Genomic DNA, 16,614 nt, shown 5'->3' with positions numbered 1-16,614 from the left:
AGGGGTTTGAAATACAAGGAAAGGAGAAACAAGTCTGCAAGCTAAAGAAAAGCCTATACGGCTTGAAGCAAGCTCCAAGACAGTGGTACAAGAAGTTTGACAACTTCATGTGTAGTTCAGGATACACAAGATGCCAGGCTGATCATTGCTGCTATGTCAAACATTTTGACAACTCCTATATCATTCTACTATTATATGTGGATGATATGTTGATTGCAGGATCCAACATTGAGGAGATTGACAAGCTGAAACAATAATTGTCAAAACAGTTTGAAATGAAGGATCTAGGAGCTGCTAAACAAATACTTGGCATGAGAATAATCAGAGATAAAGACAAAGGCATACTAAAGCTTTCACAAACAGAGTATGTCAAGAAGGTTCTCAGTAGGTTTAGTATGGATAATGCTAAACCAGTAAGTACACCTCTGGGGAATCATTTCAAGCTCAGCAAAGACCAGTCACCAAAAACTGAGCTAGAATGTGGATACATGGATAAGATTCCATATGCCTCAGCTATCGGCTCTTTGATGTATGCTATGGTCTGTACCAGACCAGACATTGCCCATGCAGTGGGAGTTGTAAGCCGATATATGAGCAATCCTGGAAAGCAGCATTGGGAGGCGGTGAAATGGATCATGAGGTGCTTAAAAGGTTCATCAGAGACATGTCTTACCTTCACAGCTGGTGGTCTGAAACTTGAAGGTTTTGTAGACGCTGATCTAGCAGGAGATGTTGATAGCCGAAAGAGCACTACATGATATGTATATACTCTAGGAGGTACTGCTGTTTCCTGGAGTTCTACCTTGCAAAAGATCGTCGCTCTTTCAACAACAGCAGCTTAATATGTTGCAGTCTCAGAATTTGCAAAAGAGATCGTATGGTTGCAGAGTTTTCTGAAAGAATTGGGCAAGATGAATGGAAATGGTACTTTGTATAGCGATAGTCAGAGTGCAATCTTCCTTGCCAAGAATCCAACATTTCACTCCAGGACTAAGCATATTCAGATCAAATATCACTTCATCCGACAATTACTAGACGATGAGCAACTAATGCTAGAAAAGGTCTGTGGAAGCAAGAATCCAGCTGACATGTTAACTAAAGAAGTTACACTTGATAAACTGAAGTTGTGCAAAACTTCATTTGGTCTTCAAGGATAAAAGATGATTTCATTGCTTGTCTCCAAGTGAGAGATTGTTAGTTAGTGAAGACAAACAATGTCCCACCATATGCAAGTGGGAATATCTAATCTCCCACTTGACACATGGTGGAGGACACAAACAGTGGGCATAAATCATGGCCTTCACTCCTAGCTTAATATATATATATGCTCAGTTCACTCCTAGCTTAATATATATATATGCTCAGTGAAGAGCTGCAGAGTTAGAGTGTGAAGAGTGCAGAGAAGAAGAAATAGAGAGAAACACAGAGAGAGCTAGAGAGAGTTGAGTTGATTAGAGAAGATTTTCTCCTCCTCCTTGTTTTGTTGTTTTTCTAAGCTTGATTAATACAAACCAGTAGCTCCATGGAGTAGGTAAGTTGCCGAACCACGTAAATTGATGTGTGTTTGATTTCTGGAATTTCACAACAATTGGAACTACAAATCGCTTCTTCTCTCTTTCGCCAATGTAGACAGCTAAGAAGCCTTTCGGTACATCTAAAGATCTTGAAGCTGGTTTACTCGCATTCCATACAGATCGGCGTAGAATTTGTTTGGCTAGAGCAGCAGCCAGATGTCTAGTCATGGTGTTACTGTTGATGTATGTTTTCAGGAAAGAACTTAAGAGAGTCTGTCACTTGAGGAAAAGATATCAGTGGAGAATGTGATGACTTGGTTGAGACACCATTACGTATCTAGGTATATATAGAAGAAATAGCATGAATTAAAAAAAATAAATTCCTTCAGCATTTGGAGTGGCTAGAAATCATTTGCTAGGGTCTGCTTAGGACATCTCATGAGGGATCGATCATGTGACCTTGCCTTCTAATTAATCAACAACAATAGGGTAGTGAGGATTCATCTCTCTCCTACTATGTCTACACGTCTAAACACCAGAATGCCCTACGACCACATAGATAAGCCTGATTGAGGTCCAGGCTAAAGATTGTAAATTGGATGGCGGGACATTACATGTTGACACAACGCAAAACTGACTTTTGGAATAGGGACATATGCTTGAGAGACATGTTCAGGACATTCAATGAATGAATGATATGTGTAGAAATAAAGATTATAGACGAGCCGTAGTCAAGCAAGATACAGCCTACACGGAGAAGGAAAACTCCTTAAATGAATAGGATGAGTTTCTATTGGTTGAATATAACGTGGGGGACAGTGAAAAAAGCAATGGTTGTGACTTGTCATGTACTAACTAGTAGTCCACAGCTTGTCTGATAATCGAAGGGTTAATTGCTTTACCAAACTTCAACTAATTGTATCCAGCATGTACCTAATCCGAGATCACTTGGTTTTGCATCTCAGTCACCATTAAATACCCTTTCCGGTCTCAGTTTAGTTTTTGTGGAGGTCATCTTGCTTCCCAACAATATGTCGGAACAATATTGACGATATGAATCACTATGGGTCCCTATATTTCTTGACCAGTTGGAAGACCAGACCATGTGATGCTCTTAAGCTATATCATGAGCAGACCCCAGCAAATGATTACTGTGCACTCACCATATTATATACAGGATTTTGTACAAATGTTTTCCTCTATATATACCAGCAGATTTTATCACAACAACTCAAGCATTCGCATTGTATATTGATATCATTTCCTTGAAACATGAAACCTTATTAAATTCCCTAGCTCTTACATAGTTACGTTTCTTCAGAAAAAATGCCTCAGCAAGAAGACCATGGGTGTTCGCTTGCCTACTGTTACCGCTAAGCGAGTTCCTCGACAATCTACAGCTTCCACATCATTGGATGTTCCAAAAGGTTCCTTGACAGTTTATGTTGGAGAGTCCAAGAAGAAGCGATTTGTTGTTCCCATATCCTACTTGAACCAGCCTTTGTTTCAAGATTTACCAAGCAAAGCAGAAGAAGAGTTCGGTTTTGACCATTCAATGGGTGGTTTGACCCTTCCTTGCAATGAAGAAACTTCTAGCTTCAGGAAATAATCACCGAAAACAATTTTGTAGGCCAGACATTGCCAGTCCCATGTAAATATATATACTTTCGTTATGGAGAACAAAACAAGTTTGCTAAATGAAAATTCATTTCATGCGAACAATTTTTTTTGTGGTCACTAGACAAAGCATTGCCTCAGTTTCCTCTCAATATTTAACTGAATGCCACTATTACTGTACTTCTCTGATGATTGTATCAAATGATTGGATGGACAATCTGAATCACATCAAATTTTTCCAAACATAATAATATATTCATATTCAGACAATGATAGCAATTTTTAAATTGAGCAAGACGAATCTAGGATATCCGGATCATTTATATGAATGAATTCAATAAATTTGATTAATTTAATAATATGATTATAAAAAAGCCAATAATATTAAAAAATAATAATGACTAATCAAAAAATAAATAAATACTTGTCAATATTATAAAAAAATGCCTCTAAATATTCATACAAAATGCTTGACTCTCCAATTATTCAAATATAGACATATACAACACCGACCTTAGGAATGTATGTGGTAGGTTAGCATTCTTATACTGCCGACTATAACAAAAGAGTTGCTACGATATATACAAGTAGCACCCTCTAATAGATTCAATCCACATCATAACAGATGTTTTAGCTGAATATGTTGGTTTAAATGGAATTATCCTGCTATTGTACTTTTTATTTTTTACTTACATCGTAGTAACACAATGAATTGCGCAAAAGAGAAAGGGTCAAATTAGTTTGCTTAGATTATGATATGATAATGCTGTTGAATTGAAAAAAAAAAAGAACAGCTTCATAAAAAAGAGTGGGGAAAACTACAGAGTATTGGTTGCATGTGTAAGAAGATTTTTCGTTTGCTGAAACTGTTTGATATTATAACAGAGAAGAGAAATATTTACATTCAATTGGCAGTTTTGGCCATACAAAAATGTTTTCTCAGATTAATATGGTTGTGAAGTCGACTTATGATCTACTCAAGCTAGAAAGAATGTCAATGAAAGTATCTTCTCTGCAGGGAATTGTCAAACCACCCATTGGATGATTAAAACCGAACTCCTCTTCAGCTTTACTTAGCAAATCTTGAAATGAAGGCTCATTCAGATAGGATACTGGAACTACAAATCGTTTCTTATCCATTTCGCCAACGTATACAGCTAAGAAACCTTTTGGTACATCTGAAGATCTTGAAGCTGATTTATTTGTAATCCACACAGATCGGCATAGAATTTGTTTGGCAAGAACAGCATGAAAATGTCTGGCCATGGTGTTTATGTTGAGTGTTGTTGTATCTCTGTGGAAGATGATTAATAGAAAGAAAAGATATTTTGTTACTTAAGGAAAGGATACGAGTGAGAATGAGCTGACTTATGTTGGTTGAGCCTTGTGATTCCAATAACTTGATATATATAGAAGAATAGCAGGTAGAAAAGAAATCCTGTACTATTTGAAGTGAGTGGCCAAAATCCATTCGCTGGTCTGCTTAGGACATCTCAGTAGAGAATCACGTGGCCTTACCTTCTAACCAATCAGCAAATATAAGGCAGTGAGGATTCATATCCCTCCTACCATGTCTACATGTCTAAGCGCTAGCATTCCCTATGACCACATAAAAGATAGTAAGTTGAAAGGTTGGAAAATTCAATCTTGAGACACATGGAAAACTGATTTTTGGATTAGGTACATGCTCGAGGGACATACAATGTTTGATATATTCAATTAAAGCTTAGTTAGTCACTTGTTTTTGTAAGACCCATGTTTTGGCATATCAGACCTAAACCCAAGTGTAGCCTAAATCGAAGAACCCAACCTAGCCTATGTATTGAAAGATAATTTTGCCAGATAACTGATTTTCCCTACTCCTTTTCCCTCCCCTACCGTAACTTTTCTCCCAAATATACCAAAGAATTCAGCTTTATCTAAACTTAAGCTTTGGGGTTTTAAGAAGGGTTTGAAGAAACAAGTATCATGACTCCCTCTCTATTGTTTTGAATAGTGATTAAACATCATATCTTTAGTAGCTTTTGAATAGGTGAATAATCAGTATATGGATAACATGGGGGTTAAAGACAATCGATCTGAATCGATTCATAAGAAGCATGTTTTATGATGATTTTGATAGTTTGTGGATTAAAGAAGTGTTTTTAGATTTTATGATGTTTAATATGTTGATTTGATAATTGGATGGTTTGAGATGTTTAATTGATGTTAGTTTGTCTTAAAAGGAACTCATATTAGAATTGGAGTTATGGGTTTTTGAGGAAAAAGTTGAATTTTAAGGGTTTGCATTTTGAAAAACTAACATATCATGATTCTGAAATCCTGATCAGGCAGTCAACTGGTTTGTCTAAACCGATCAATTAATTGGCCTAATGGTATCGGTTGAGTGGTTGGTCAATTTCGGTCAAATAGTTGACCAAATAGTGGGGGTTGATCGGTTCTTTTAGGTTTGGTTAGTTTGGAAAATTTTTGGGATCGATCTGATGGATATGTTTTGGTTTTATAATTATGTTTTGGTCTCTAGTCTTAGATTGTAATCTTTTATGTTATCTATTTCGAGTTTTTTTTAGTATTTTGTGTATTCGTTATAAGTTTTGCTGACGTTTCTTCTAACGATCCTTAGTAGTCTCTAGTTCTACATGTATTTGTCTTTTGCCTTCATTTTTTAGGCAAGTGAGATAATTTTTAATATGCATGCAATATAAATAATTTATATATGTTGATTATATGATGAGTACATATGACATTCTTGAATATCTATATATGTTGGTTTATTTTCCAGGTACTCATCATTTTCTTGAATTTGTTTTTGTATTTTGTTGATTAATTTTATTCGGTGCATTCTTTGTTCGCTTTGATATAGATATATATGCGAATATCTGTTATGTCTTTGATATACATTCTTTTTTTTGTTACCTAAGCCTATGATGTCTAACATGTATACCACTACCATACTACTGTTATACTTAATTTGTATGCGTGTGTATTTTACTTCTTATACTTCTATTACATCACAATTTATGGCTTATAACTTATAAATATATATAATGTATATTAGATGATATTTCATCACCGAGTTGGTTGAACCCACCCCTTCATTATAATATTATTTTCAGGTTCTTAAAGTTGACCTTTGCTTGAGAGTTTCTACTACTTCATTTGTTTGTCAATAATGTATATTAAATGATATTTCCTCACTAATTTGGTTGAACTTACCCCTCCATCAAAATTGGAGGCACTACTTGCATAGGGAGAACTTTTCATGAATTACTCTTAAGATTTGAAGGCACTACTTGTATAGGAAGACATGTGAGATATTTTTAGATCATAAGAGTCTCTAGTATATCTTCCAGCAGCAGGATCTAAATTTGAGATAGGGAAGGTGGATAAAACTGTTAAGTGATTATGATTGCTCGATTCAGTATCACCTAAACAAGGTGAATGTTGTTGTCAATGCCTTAAGCAAAACATTTATGGGTAGCTTGGCTCATATTCAAAAGGTAAGGAAACCAAACCTTTAATTAGAGAGTTACACAAGTTGTTGGATGAAAAGGTCAATTTTGATATGGGTGAATCATGAGCATTGTTGGTCCACTTTCAAACTAGATCAAATTTGGTAGACCAAATTAAAGTAGCTTAGATGAAAGATGAGTCGCTATGCAAGATTCAAGATGAGTTGGAATTAAGAAAAGCATCGAGTTTTGTTGGTAGTGAGAATAGTGTGTTGAGATTTGGTTTTAGGCTATATGTGTCTAAGGTGGATGATCTAAAAAGAGATATGTGATAGAAGCACACCAAATTGCCTATACCATACATCCTAGTTCTAACAAGAGGTACAAAGACTTGAGAGTGTTATTGGTGGAATGGTATGAAGAAAGACATTGCAGAGTTTGTATCTCAATGCTTGACCTGTTAAAGGATTAAGGGTGAGTATCAAAAGCCACCAAGGATTTTGCAACCATTATAAATTCCTGAATGGAAATAGGAGAGGTTCAATTTTATGTCAGGATTACCATAAAGTTAGGAGGGTTATGATTCGATTTGGATGATAATTGATCGTTTAACAAAGTCAGCTCATTTCTTTCTAGGAAAGATAACATATGGGTTTGCAAAGCTAGGAAAAATATATGTCAATGAGATTATGAGGTTATATGATGTGCTGATCTTCATTGTGTCTGATATAGATCTATAATTCACTTCTCGATTTTGGGTGAACTTTCATAAAGCAATGGGTATTAAGGTTAAGTTGAGCACTACTTTTCATCATTAGACCAATGAACAGTCTGATATGACTATACAAATTTTTGAGGATATGTTGAGAGCTTGTGTGGTTGATTGAGGTTGGAGCAAGTATTTATCTATGGTAGAGTTTGCATATAACAATAGTTATCACATGAATATTGATATGGCTCTTGAGGCTTTGTATGGTCAAAAGTCTAAATCACCCATATATTGGTATGAGGTTCGTGAGAATTGATGGGTCCTAAGTTAATACAAATTACTTTGGATAAGATTAGGGTGATCCAAGATAAGCTTCGAATAGCTCATAGTATGAAAATTACATGGGTTAGAGGAGGTATAATTTAGAGTTTTTAGTGGGTGACAATGTGTTCTTGAAAGTCTCTTCCAACTAAAAGAATATTCAGATTTTGGAATAAAGAAAAATTAAGGTCTTGGTTTATAGGGCCGTTTGAGATTTTGGAAAGAGTAGAGGCAATGACATGCATGCTTTTCTCTCTCTCCTAACTTGTTCCTCATATATCCGGTGTTCTATGTTTTGATGTTGCGGGAGTAATTGCAAGATTCATCTCATGTTCTGAAAGTTCAATTGGTTTAGGTGAGGAAGGATATGTCATATGAAGTACAATCAATAAGAGTAGTGGATTGACAAGTTAGAAAGCTTCAGAAGAAGGAAATTGCATCATTTAAGGTTATGTGAAACAAAATTCCATGCAAAGAGGCAACGTGAGAGCTTGAGGAGGAAATGAGTGGCAAGTATTCGTACTTGTTTGATCATGATGGTAAGACTTTTTTTCTTAAAGTTTAAATTCAAGGACGAGTTTTGTATAACAGAGGGGATGTTGTAAAACCCATGTTTTAGCCTATTAGACCTAAACCCAAGAACCTAACCTAACCTATATATTTAAAGAGATTGTTTTTCTAGAGAATTGGTTTTCCCTTCTTCTCTTTTTACCTCCCCTACGATGACATTTCTCTCAAATATACCAAAGAATTCAACTCTATCTAAAGTTAAACTTTTTGGTTTTAAGAAGGATTTGAAGAAACAAGTATCATGACTCCCTCTTCTGTTGTTTTCGAATGGTGATTAAACATCATATCTCCAGTAGCTCTTGAATGTGTGAATAATCAGTATATGGATGATAGCATAGGGGCTAAAGACAATCTGAATCAATTCAGAAGAAACATGTTCTAGGGTGATTTTAATAGTTTGTGGATTAAAGAAGTGTTTTGGGATATGTTGATTTGGTAATTTGACAATTTATGATGTTTAATTAATATTTTAGGGTTTTAATTTGGCTTAAAGCGAACTGATTTGAGGACTGGAGTTATGGGTTTTTGAGGAACACATTGAGTTTTAAAGATTTGCAATTTTGAAAGACTAACAAATCAGGATTTTGAAATCATGATCAACTAGTCAACTTGTTTGTTGGAACCAATTGATCAATTGGCCTGATGATATCGGTTGAGTGGTTGATCAATTTTGGTTGACAGGTTGACCAAGTAGTAGGAGTTGATTGGTTCTTTTAGGTTTGGTTAGTTTGGGAAATGTTTGGGATTAATTAGGTGGATTTGTTTTGATTTTATAATTATATTTTGGTCTCTAATCTTAGAATTATAATCTTTTATGTTATCTGATTCGAGTTGTTTTGAGTATTTTCTATATTCATTATAGGTTCTGTTGATATTCTCCCTAGCAATCTTTAGTAATCTCCAATTTTACATTTGTTTGTCTCTTGCTTCTGGTTTTCAGGTAAGTGGGATAATTTTTAATATGCATGTAACATAAATAATTTATATAAGTTGAGTTATTTTCTAGGTACAAATTTGTATTCACATTCTATTGATTTAATTCTATTTGGTATATTATTCGTTTGCTTTGATATACATATACATACATATACATACACACACACACACACACACACACACACACACACACACATATATATATATATATATGCAAATATTTGATATGTTTGGATATCTGGATACCTGTTAGAAATTCCATAATAATGAATAGTAGTTAGTTTATATACACTTAGTAGTCTGTATACCTAGTTGGTGAGAAAGACACTAGACTGTGTCGATTAATCATCCAATAGTTATCGAGGTCGCAGACCTTTTCTGTTATAAATATATGTTTCGATTCTTATACTTCTATTATATCACAATTTTTGGTCTATAACTTATAAATTTCTATAATATATATTAAATGATATTTCTTCACCGAGTTGGTTAAACTCACCCTTCTATTCTAATATTATTTTAAGGTTCTTAACTTCTGTTAGCAGGTTGATTTTTAGATGAGAGTTCCTCCTACTTCATGTATTGGTATGCATTGTTTGCTTCCACAAGGCTTTTCTTTTTATTTTATTTATTTGATGTCTTAGACACTTCACTATTATGCTATTTTTATTCAAGTTTGGATTTTTATTTCAAAGATTGAAATTTATTTAATGCAATAATACTTATTATGAATTTTTTTTGTTTATATTTAATGATGATAAATTTTGATGTTTTTATCTAAAAAGATAACAAGACAAAGAGCGCTTCAATTAGCCATTAGTGCAGTTTTGTCTAGCTAGTAGGCCTTGCCGATTCAATCTAAATTTTTTTTGTACTAATATAAAAAAGATTGATGATAAAAATCATTTCGTGTGAACTGTTTTTTCATTCTTTCATCACATCAAAGCAAAGTATAAATCGAGAAGATAATAAAGGTGACAATCAAGAAAATCAAATTCTATAGATTTAATATTTATTAAATATTTGATTGCTCCATAATTATTCTTAATAGTTGATATTTATCCTCTAGATTTATTCAAAAGGCTCCATAATCTTTTCCTCATATTATCTAATATACTCTTAAGATCGAATTGAATGAAATTGAATATTGGTCATTAGAATGACAATGATGCGGGAAAAGAAATCCTGGATGATGTAGTATTTTTATGATTTAATTTAGATCAATTACTTTATTGTGTTGTATTTTATTTAACATGCTCAAAATTTGAAATTTTTTGTAAGAACGCATTTTTGTAAGAAGTCAAATATTGCTTGGCAGTGTTTTCTTTGAACTTGTTTTCTTTTAATCTTCGGTGATAATCTTTAAAACTGTGAATTTAATTTCTTGATATGTAGTAAGCTTAGCCGTGAAACCGTGGAAACTAAATGAATAAACAAATCGAAGAAGATGAAAAGATTTGTGAAAGTTTAAAAGATTTCATAATAAATAATCTCTTGAGACACTGCTTACAATCTGTACATGATATGTAAAGTATGCTACAAAATTGTTCTCTCTAATATATGTTCATCTGTCCCTTTTATGACGCATTTAAGCGAGAAGTGAGATCGATGAAGATGTCTTCCCGACAAGGAATTGTGAGACCACCCATTTGATGATCAAATCCAAATTCCTCTTCAGCTTTACTTAGCAGCTCTTGAAATGAAGGCTGGTTCAAGTGTGATACTGGAATCACAAATCTTTTCTTCTCTTCTTCTCCAACATATACTGCAATATAGCCTTTTCGAACATCCCTAGCTGGAGATGATCCTCGAAGAAGATTTTGCTTAGCTTGAAGAATACGAGGCAAGCGAATAGCCATCATTTTGCTTGGATGTAAATGTAAGAACAACAAGAAGATTGTTAGGATTTTAGTAAAGAACAGAAAACTCTGATTCTTGATGAGAATGTGAAGGCCTGAGTTGGATTGACAAGGTAATTGTGTGCTGTATATATAGAGGAAAGATCACAAAAACAAAAGAAGAGCACCATTGTGGATAATGGATCTACTGGTGTATGGTCATTTGGATGGGGTCTAATGAGAGACATGAAGTAGTGAAGGATCACATGCTATTGTCTCAAAAGCAAGACTGATAACATAATGTCCCCAGCATTTTTTGAGAAAAACAATCTACTCAGGACCCACTTGAAATTCAAGGAGTTAGCTATTATGAAGTCTATCTTAAGTTGTGACCACTTGAATACTGCAGACAACCTTGAGACATCTACCCTCTTGAATTAGAGTTGTACGATATAGAAGGATCATTTCTGTGGACGACCTCTTAGAGTTCAGGGCATGCTTCAGACGTCTAAGTTCTTTTTTTGTTGTTGTAATGATGGGTAGAGGTCTTATGGACCACATTTGTCTTGTAAATTGTAAAGCTTTTCTAAATCAGCAGTATGAACATGGATTATCAGCATTTATTGCTCTTGCAATATATTCGAACATGTATCACCAGGAAAAGTAAAAGGGACAAAAACTTGCTAGACAAAACCATGTGAAGTGCATATGAAGTGCGTGGCACTGCTTCACCCTTTTTAGAACCTATCCTGCATTTCAGAACATCTTGATGCAACTGCAAATGACGAAGTTAATGTCGGTAACTGTTTCCAGCCATTGAATTTGAAATGTGGGTGCCACCAGGAACAGAAAAAGAGCGTCAATGCTATCCTCAGGAAGATGTCAACCTGTGAGGCCAAATATGTTGCGAGGCCTTTTATTTATTCACTTTGGTAAGGCAAAATCTCCATTTATTTTATGCATTTCTTGGACAGTGTTAAAAGACAAATCAACCAAGGTGAAAAAAACATAAAGTGAAAGAAGGAATGAAAAGGGCGAGGCGTGTATGCTCTGCTGAAAACAATTAATGAAAGAAGAATATTCATTTGCAACCTTATAGTTGAATAGACCATGATTGCAGTATTTTAGATGCTGGAAAAACATCAGTTTGGCAGCTGATGTTTTAGCTAAACTTGCAGGTATTCACAACGAAGTGGTTCCAATGGAATGTCCTGATATCTACTTTCTTTTCTTGTAGTCATAGAACACAGTGACTTACTGTACATAGGAGATAAGGTGAAATCAATTTCATTTGATGATTTTGGCCACTGAAATCAGTCAATTAAATTATTACTGGGATATCTGTTGATTTTAAAACTGCGCAGGTAAAAATTTCCCAGCAAAGAGGCTTTTTGGAACTAATTTTAATCATTTCAGATACTGAATACAAGTGTATATGTATAGAGCTAGAAATACTAGAAGTTTCATGGAGATACACTTCACCTAAACTCACCTAATACATACATCCTACCCCTCAACTTATGTCAGTACACAACCCATATTTTCTGCAGAAAATCACTGCAACAAAATCTCAGTAGCTTATACACAATACAGAGGAACTACATTTTTGGAGTGTCTAGCAACAGTGTCGTTGCATCAACTATATCATAATAATGATACTGTATTGAAAAATTCAGGTTCAATAAAAAGGAGGAAACTACACTCTAAAAGGAATGGTCAAACCACCCATTGGATGAACAAAAACCAAACTCCTCTTCAGCTTTACTTAGCCTAACTTGAGATGAAAGCTTGCTCGGATAGGACACTGAGACTAAAATTGCTTTGCCCTCGAAAAAGTCCTTGAAGCAGTAAATTTCTTAATGTTGAGTTTTGGCCACGACATTGTGACAAATATAATAACAAATCCTGTTTTATCTATGCATATAATTAATATCTATGAAAACTTGGTAATTTGCTTATGTAATGTGACCAAATTGAGAGAGAATAAATTCTGTACATGTTGGTAGTGTATGCTACAAAATTGTTTCTTCTAATCTATTTAATCCATCCCTTCTGTCATAACTCATTTATGGATTACCCAAATTCATCTTTTTTTTTCAAAATAAAAAAAATCAAAACATAAAATAAAGATTGGTATTTTGACAAAAGCAAGCTGGGAGGATTTCACATATAAAAAAAATCAAGCTGCAATTTTGGATGGAATCAAGAACCTAATTGTACTCCATTTTACCCAAAACTAGAGAGAGAAAATAAATTCAAGGTCAAGTTACATGATTATTGGACTAATATGCATAAAAATTAAGCTTAGGGACATAATTAGATTTTTAACAGATCAATTTGATTTAATCATGGGCCAAATTAAAGTTTACTTATGTTTAAGAATTTTTTTTTGTCCAATTGAATGATTTACTTAGGTACAAGGACTTAATTATACTTTCAATTGGTCAAATTAATTTTATTAGGGTTTAATTGGTGAAAAATTAAGTTTGGGGCCCAATTAGGCTTAATTGAGAAGATTGGAATTTTAAGAGACCAAATTTAATTTTTACCAAGCTAATTGGTTCAAATGAGGGGTAAAATTGCAAGAAAATCAAAATTTTGAGGTTAATTAAATATTAAATTGAAGAAATTCGTAATTAATGATCATTTTCCAAAACTTTTTTAAAGAATTTAGAAATAAAGTCGAAATATAAATTAAAAAGAGTATTAAGATATCTTGATGGGATTGAGATGATGAAAACTTCACCTAAGATTTTCAAAGAACCTGAATTGGTAATTGGTCAAAAGTCCAAAACTCTGAATGAGATTAAGATATTTAACTGAAAATGTTCAAGAATGGAAGTTCATGTTTAAGCACATCATGTGCCTTGGCAATGATCATCATAGCAGATGATCGTTTTCAAGTAATTAGCCTCAACATCTTTTCTATAAGAATTGTAACAGCTGGAGGAACAGAGATTTACAGCTACTCTTTCCCTGACAGTAAATTTTCCTTACTTGGTTTTGAACTATACAGGGACGGACGCAAGTTTTTGATTTTAAAAATTATACAAGCAAAAAAGAACTTGACTTATCTAGGCCTTTGTCTATGATGAGCTGATGCTGACACCATAAAAATGCTTACTTAGTTGTTAAAGTGTGATGGAATATATTGTTCATTTGTTTTCCTTTGAGGACAACGTCTACAGCGACATGAAAGACTGCTAATATCCATTTTCAGATGAAGAATCTTCATTTCTGGTGCTGGAGGAACACAATTCGAGTAATGATCATGGCGTAGCGCATTTAACAAAAGTAAGAACTCACAAGCGAAGTTTTTAAGAGGAAAGTATATAATATATGAGAAAAGGTACTCATTGATTAATGCTTGTGCTTTCTAAATTGAAATACAATTTGACAAAACAGCAATAATGCTGTGAAGCATGTTCATTTCCTTGAAGAAAAAAGGTATCCGAGAAAAGCTCTGTACATGGTACTCATAAGTGTCTTCTTTACAGAACTGTGTTAGAGTTGATCTATCTTACCCTCTGCTTTTATGAGTAACTTAAGCAAGAAATGACATCCATGAAAATCTCTTCTCTGCATGGAATAGTGAGACCGCCCATTGGATGATCATAGCCGAATTTTTCTTCAGCTTGACTTAGCAAGTCTTGAAATATAGCTTGGTTCAAGTATGATACTGGAATTACAAACCTCTTCTTTTGTGTTTCTCCAACATAAACTGCCAGGCAGCCCTTTGGCACACTTGAAGCTGATGGTGATAGCTGAAGCATTTGCTTAGCACGTATAATAGCAGACAAACGGAAACCCATTATTTCAAATGGATGAGCAAGGAAAAGAAATCTAAGCAGACTTATTGCACAGAGGAATTTTGATTCTCAAGGATGTGAAGGTTTGAGTTGCTTGTGAACCTAAACATGTTTGTATTTATATATGTAATGATTTACAAGATAGAAATCCCCTTATGCAAGAAGCCGGTCGTCAAGAGGCCCTTGGATGTGGTCTAGTCAAGAAATGAGCTCGAGCCATCACATGGTTCTGTCTTCAACCTAATTATCAAGAATACAGGCCTAACTGACCATTATTAATTTCTATGAAACATTATGACCCCACTGCTCTATCAACTATAAAGTTGTAGTTAAATTTGAAGTTATTTAAAGAGGATAACACTAATTATCCAAATCACAATAGACTGATAGTTTCTTTCTTTCTTTCTTTTTGTCATATCAGAGACCTGCTCAAGTCATCTGCTATTTCTTTTATAATATTCAGACAACATGTCCACTGAATTTCTTCTATTCATATTATCACATATTTATCAAATTCAAAGATGTGAGATAAGCCTGTAAAACGAACAATTTAAAGTAAAATTTCGTGGAAATTAGCTGACATCCTCAATTCACAGTGTATACAACCAAGTCAGGTTTCCTGCAACAAGTGATATAGAACCAGAAAGTGATAGCTAAGAACCTTTTCTACAGGGTAAGAGAAAATTCATCTATAGCAGAACTTGTGTAGCAACTTACAACCATATCATATCTGACTCACTAATTTTCATATCAATGAATAGACTTGCTGGACCGGACACCGAGAAGTTCACATGGCCTCGCCCTACTGCCAGTACTGATGATTAGCCACCTCAATATATCATCGAACGGACATGCTTTTACTTTGAGGAGCAGACTTGCTCGACCGGACACCATGAAGTTCACATCACCTTGCCCTACTGCCAGTAATGATGAATAGCCACCTCAATATATCATCGTACGGAGATGCTTTTCCTTTGAGGAGAGATCACCAACAACAGTCTCTAGCTATATATGATAGATGAGTGATCATTTTCAAGAGGTTTCCTTTTACTGTTGTTCCAAATGTGATCACTTACGTCCCATAGGATTGCCTAGAACTAACAATCAGCCAAGACTGGCTTCGTGGTCATAGTTGTATGAGTGTCAATTTGTGATAATCAGTTCTGCAGTATTTCTCTTTTCATGAACAAACAATTTGTGTGCGAAGCTGAAATGAATTCGAGCTGAAATGCTTAACGGGATGAAGATAAAGGAAATATGAAATTTGATACTCCATTCATTACATTTGACATGTCAATTCTACAATAAGAAATGACATTTCACTTTCTTCGTTTTATGTTAATTGAATGCGTCAACTTTCCAGACTAGATTTTCCCTACTCAAGTCTCCATCACCACTTTCTTTGCACGACTAATGTACGAAGCAGTCTCACTGTAAAATTATCAGTTGTCAAAACAAATTTGAGTGGCAAGCAATAATTTCAGGGGACCATTGTTGAACAGTTGCTGTAGATGCTCTCCTTACTAAATGACCCATCTATATCAGATGTTACTAAATTGGACCTGCTTTAGCCTGGTGATCTTACACGACCTATTTTGTGCCACATATTTAGATGGGGATAAGATGAAGACTTCCGTGAGAGCAGTTTAAAGCAGAATCTGTTTTCCTTTAGGCATAAGTAATGGGTTCAGACTAAGTTGATGCTTACAATAATAGAAGAGACAGTATTTTCCAATACAATCTGTATATTTTGATCTTGTATGATAAGTATGATTAAAGAAAATCTATAAAAGTAATCCTTAACAAACATTACAACATGTTATCTAGAGAAGTATGGTTGAAGATGGC

General features: G+C 34.4%; 3 protein-coding genes across 3 annotated transcripts; all 3 read right to left on the bottom strand.

Moving 5' to 3' along the window:
* Positions 1-3,905: 3,905 nt before the first annotated feature.
* Positions 3,906-4,504, bottom strand: LOC133699052 (auxin-responsive protein SAUR23-like). Its single transcript, XM_062122180.1, has one exon. It carries the CDS (start codon positions 4,395-4,397, stop codon positions 4,098-4,100), a length of 300 nt encoding a protein of 99 aa, XP_061978164.1. The 5' UTR covers positions 4,398-4,504; the 3' UTR covers positions 3,906-4,097.
* Positions 4,505-10,575: 6,071 nt separating this feature from the next.
* On the bottom strand, positions 10,576-11,230 carry LOC133699055 (auxin-responsive protein SAUR24-like). The gene has a single exon (XM_062122184.1). It carries the CDS (start codon positions 10,979-10,981, stop codon positions 10,697-10,699), a length of 285 nt encoding a protein of 94 aa, XP_061978168.1. The 5' UTR covers positions 10,982-11,230; the 3' UTR covers positions 10,576-10,696.
* A 3,065-nt stretch (positions 11,231-14,295) lies between these two features.
* Positions 14,296-15,580, bottom strand: LOC133699056 (auxin-induced protein 15A-like). Its single transcript, XM_062122185.1, has one exon. It carries the CDS (start codon positions 14,767-14,769, stop codon positions 14,491-14,493), a length of 279 nt encoding a protein of 92 aa, XP_061978169.1. The 5' UTR covers positions 14,770-15,580; the 3' UTR covers positions 14,296-14,490.
* Positions 15,581-16,614: the final 1,034 nt, after the last annotated feature.

The sequence above is a fragment of the Populus nigra genome, chromosome 7 (genome assembly GCF_951802175.1).
Source record: "Populus nigra chromosome 7, ddPopNigr1.1, whole genome shotgun sequence".
Taxonomy (NCBI): Eukaryota; Viridiplantae; Streptophyta; class Magnoliopsida; order Malpighiales; family Salicaceae; genus Populus; species Populus nigra.
The sequence above is the reverse complement of the archived record's forward strand: the minus strand, read 5'-3'. Positions and strand labels throughout refer to the sequence as shown.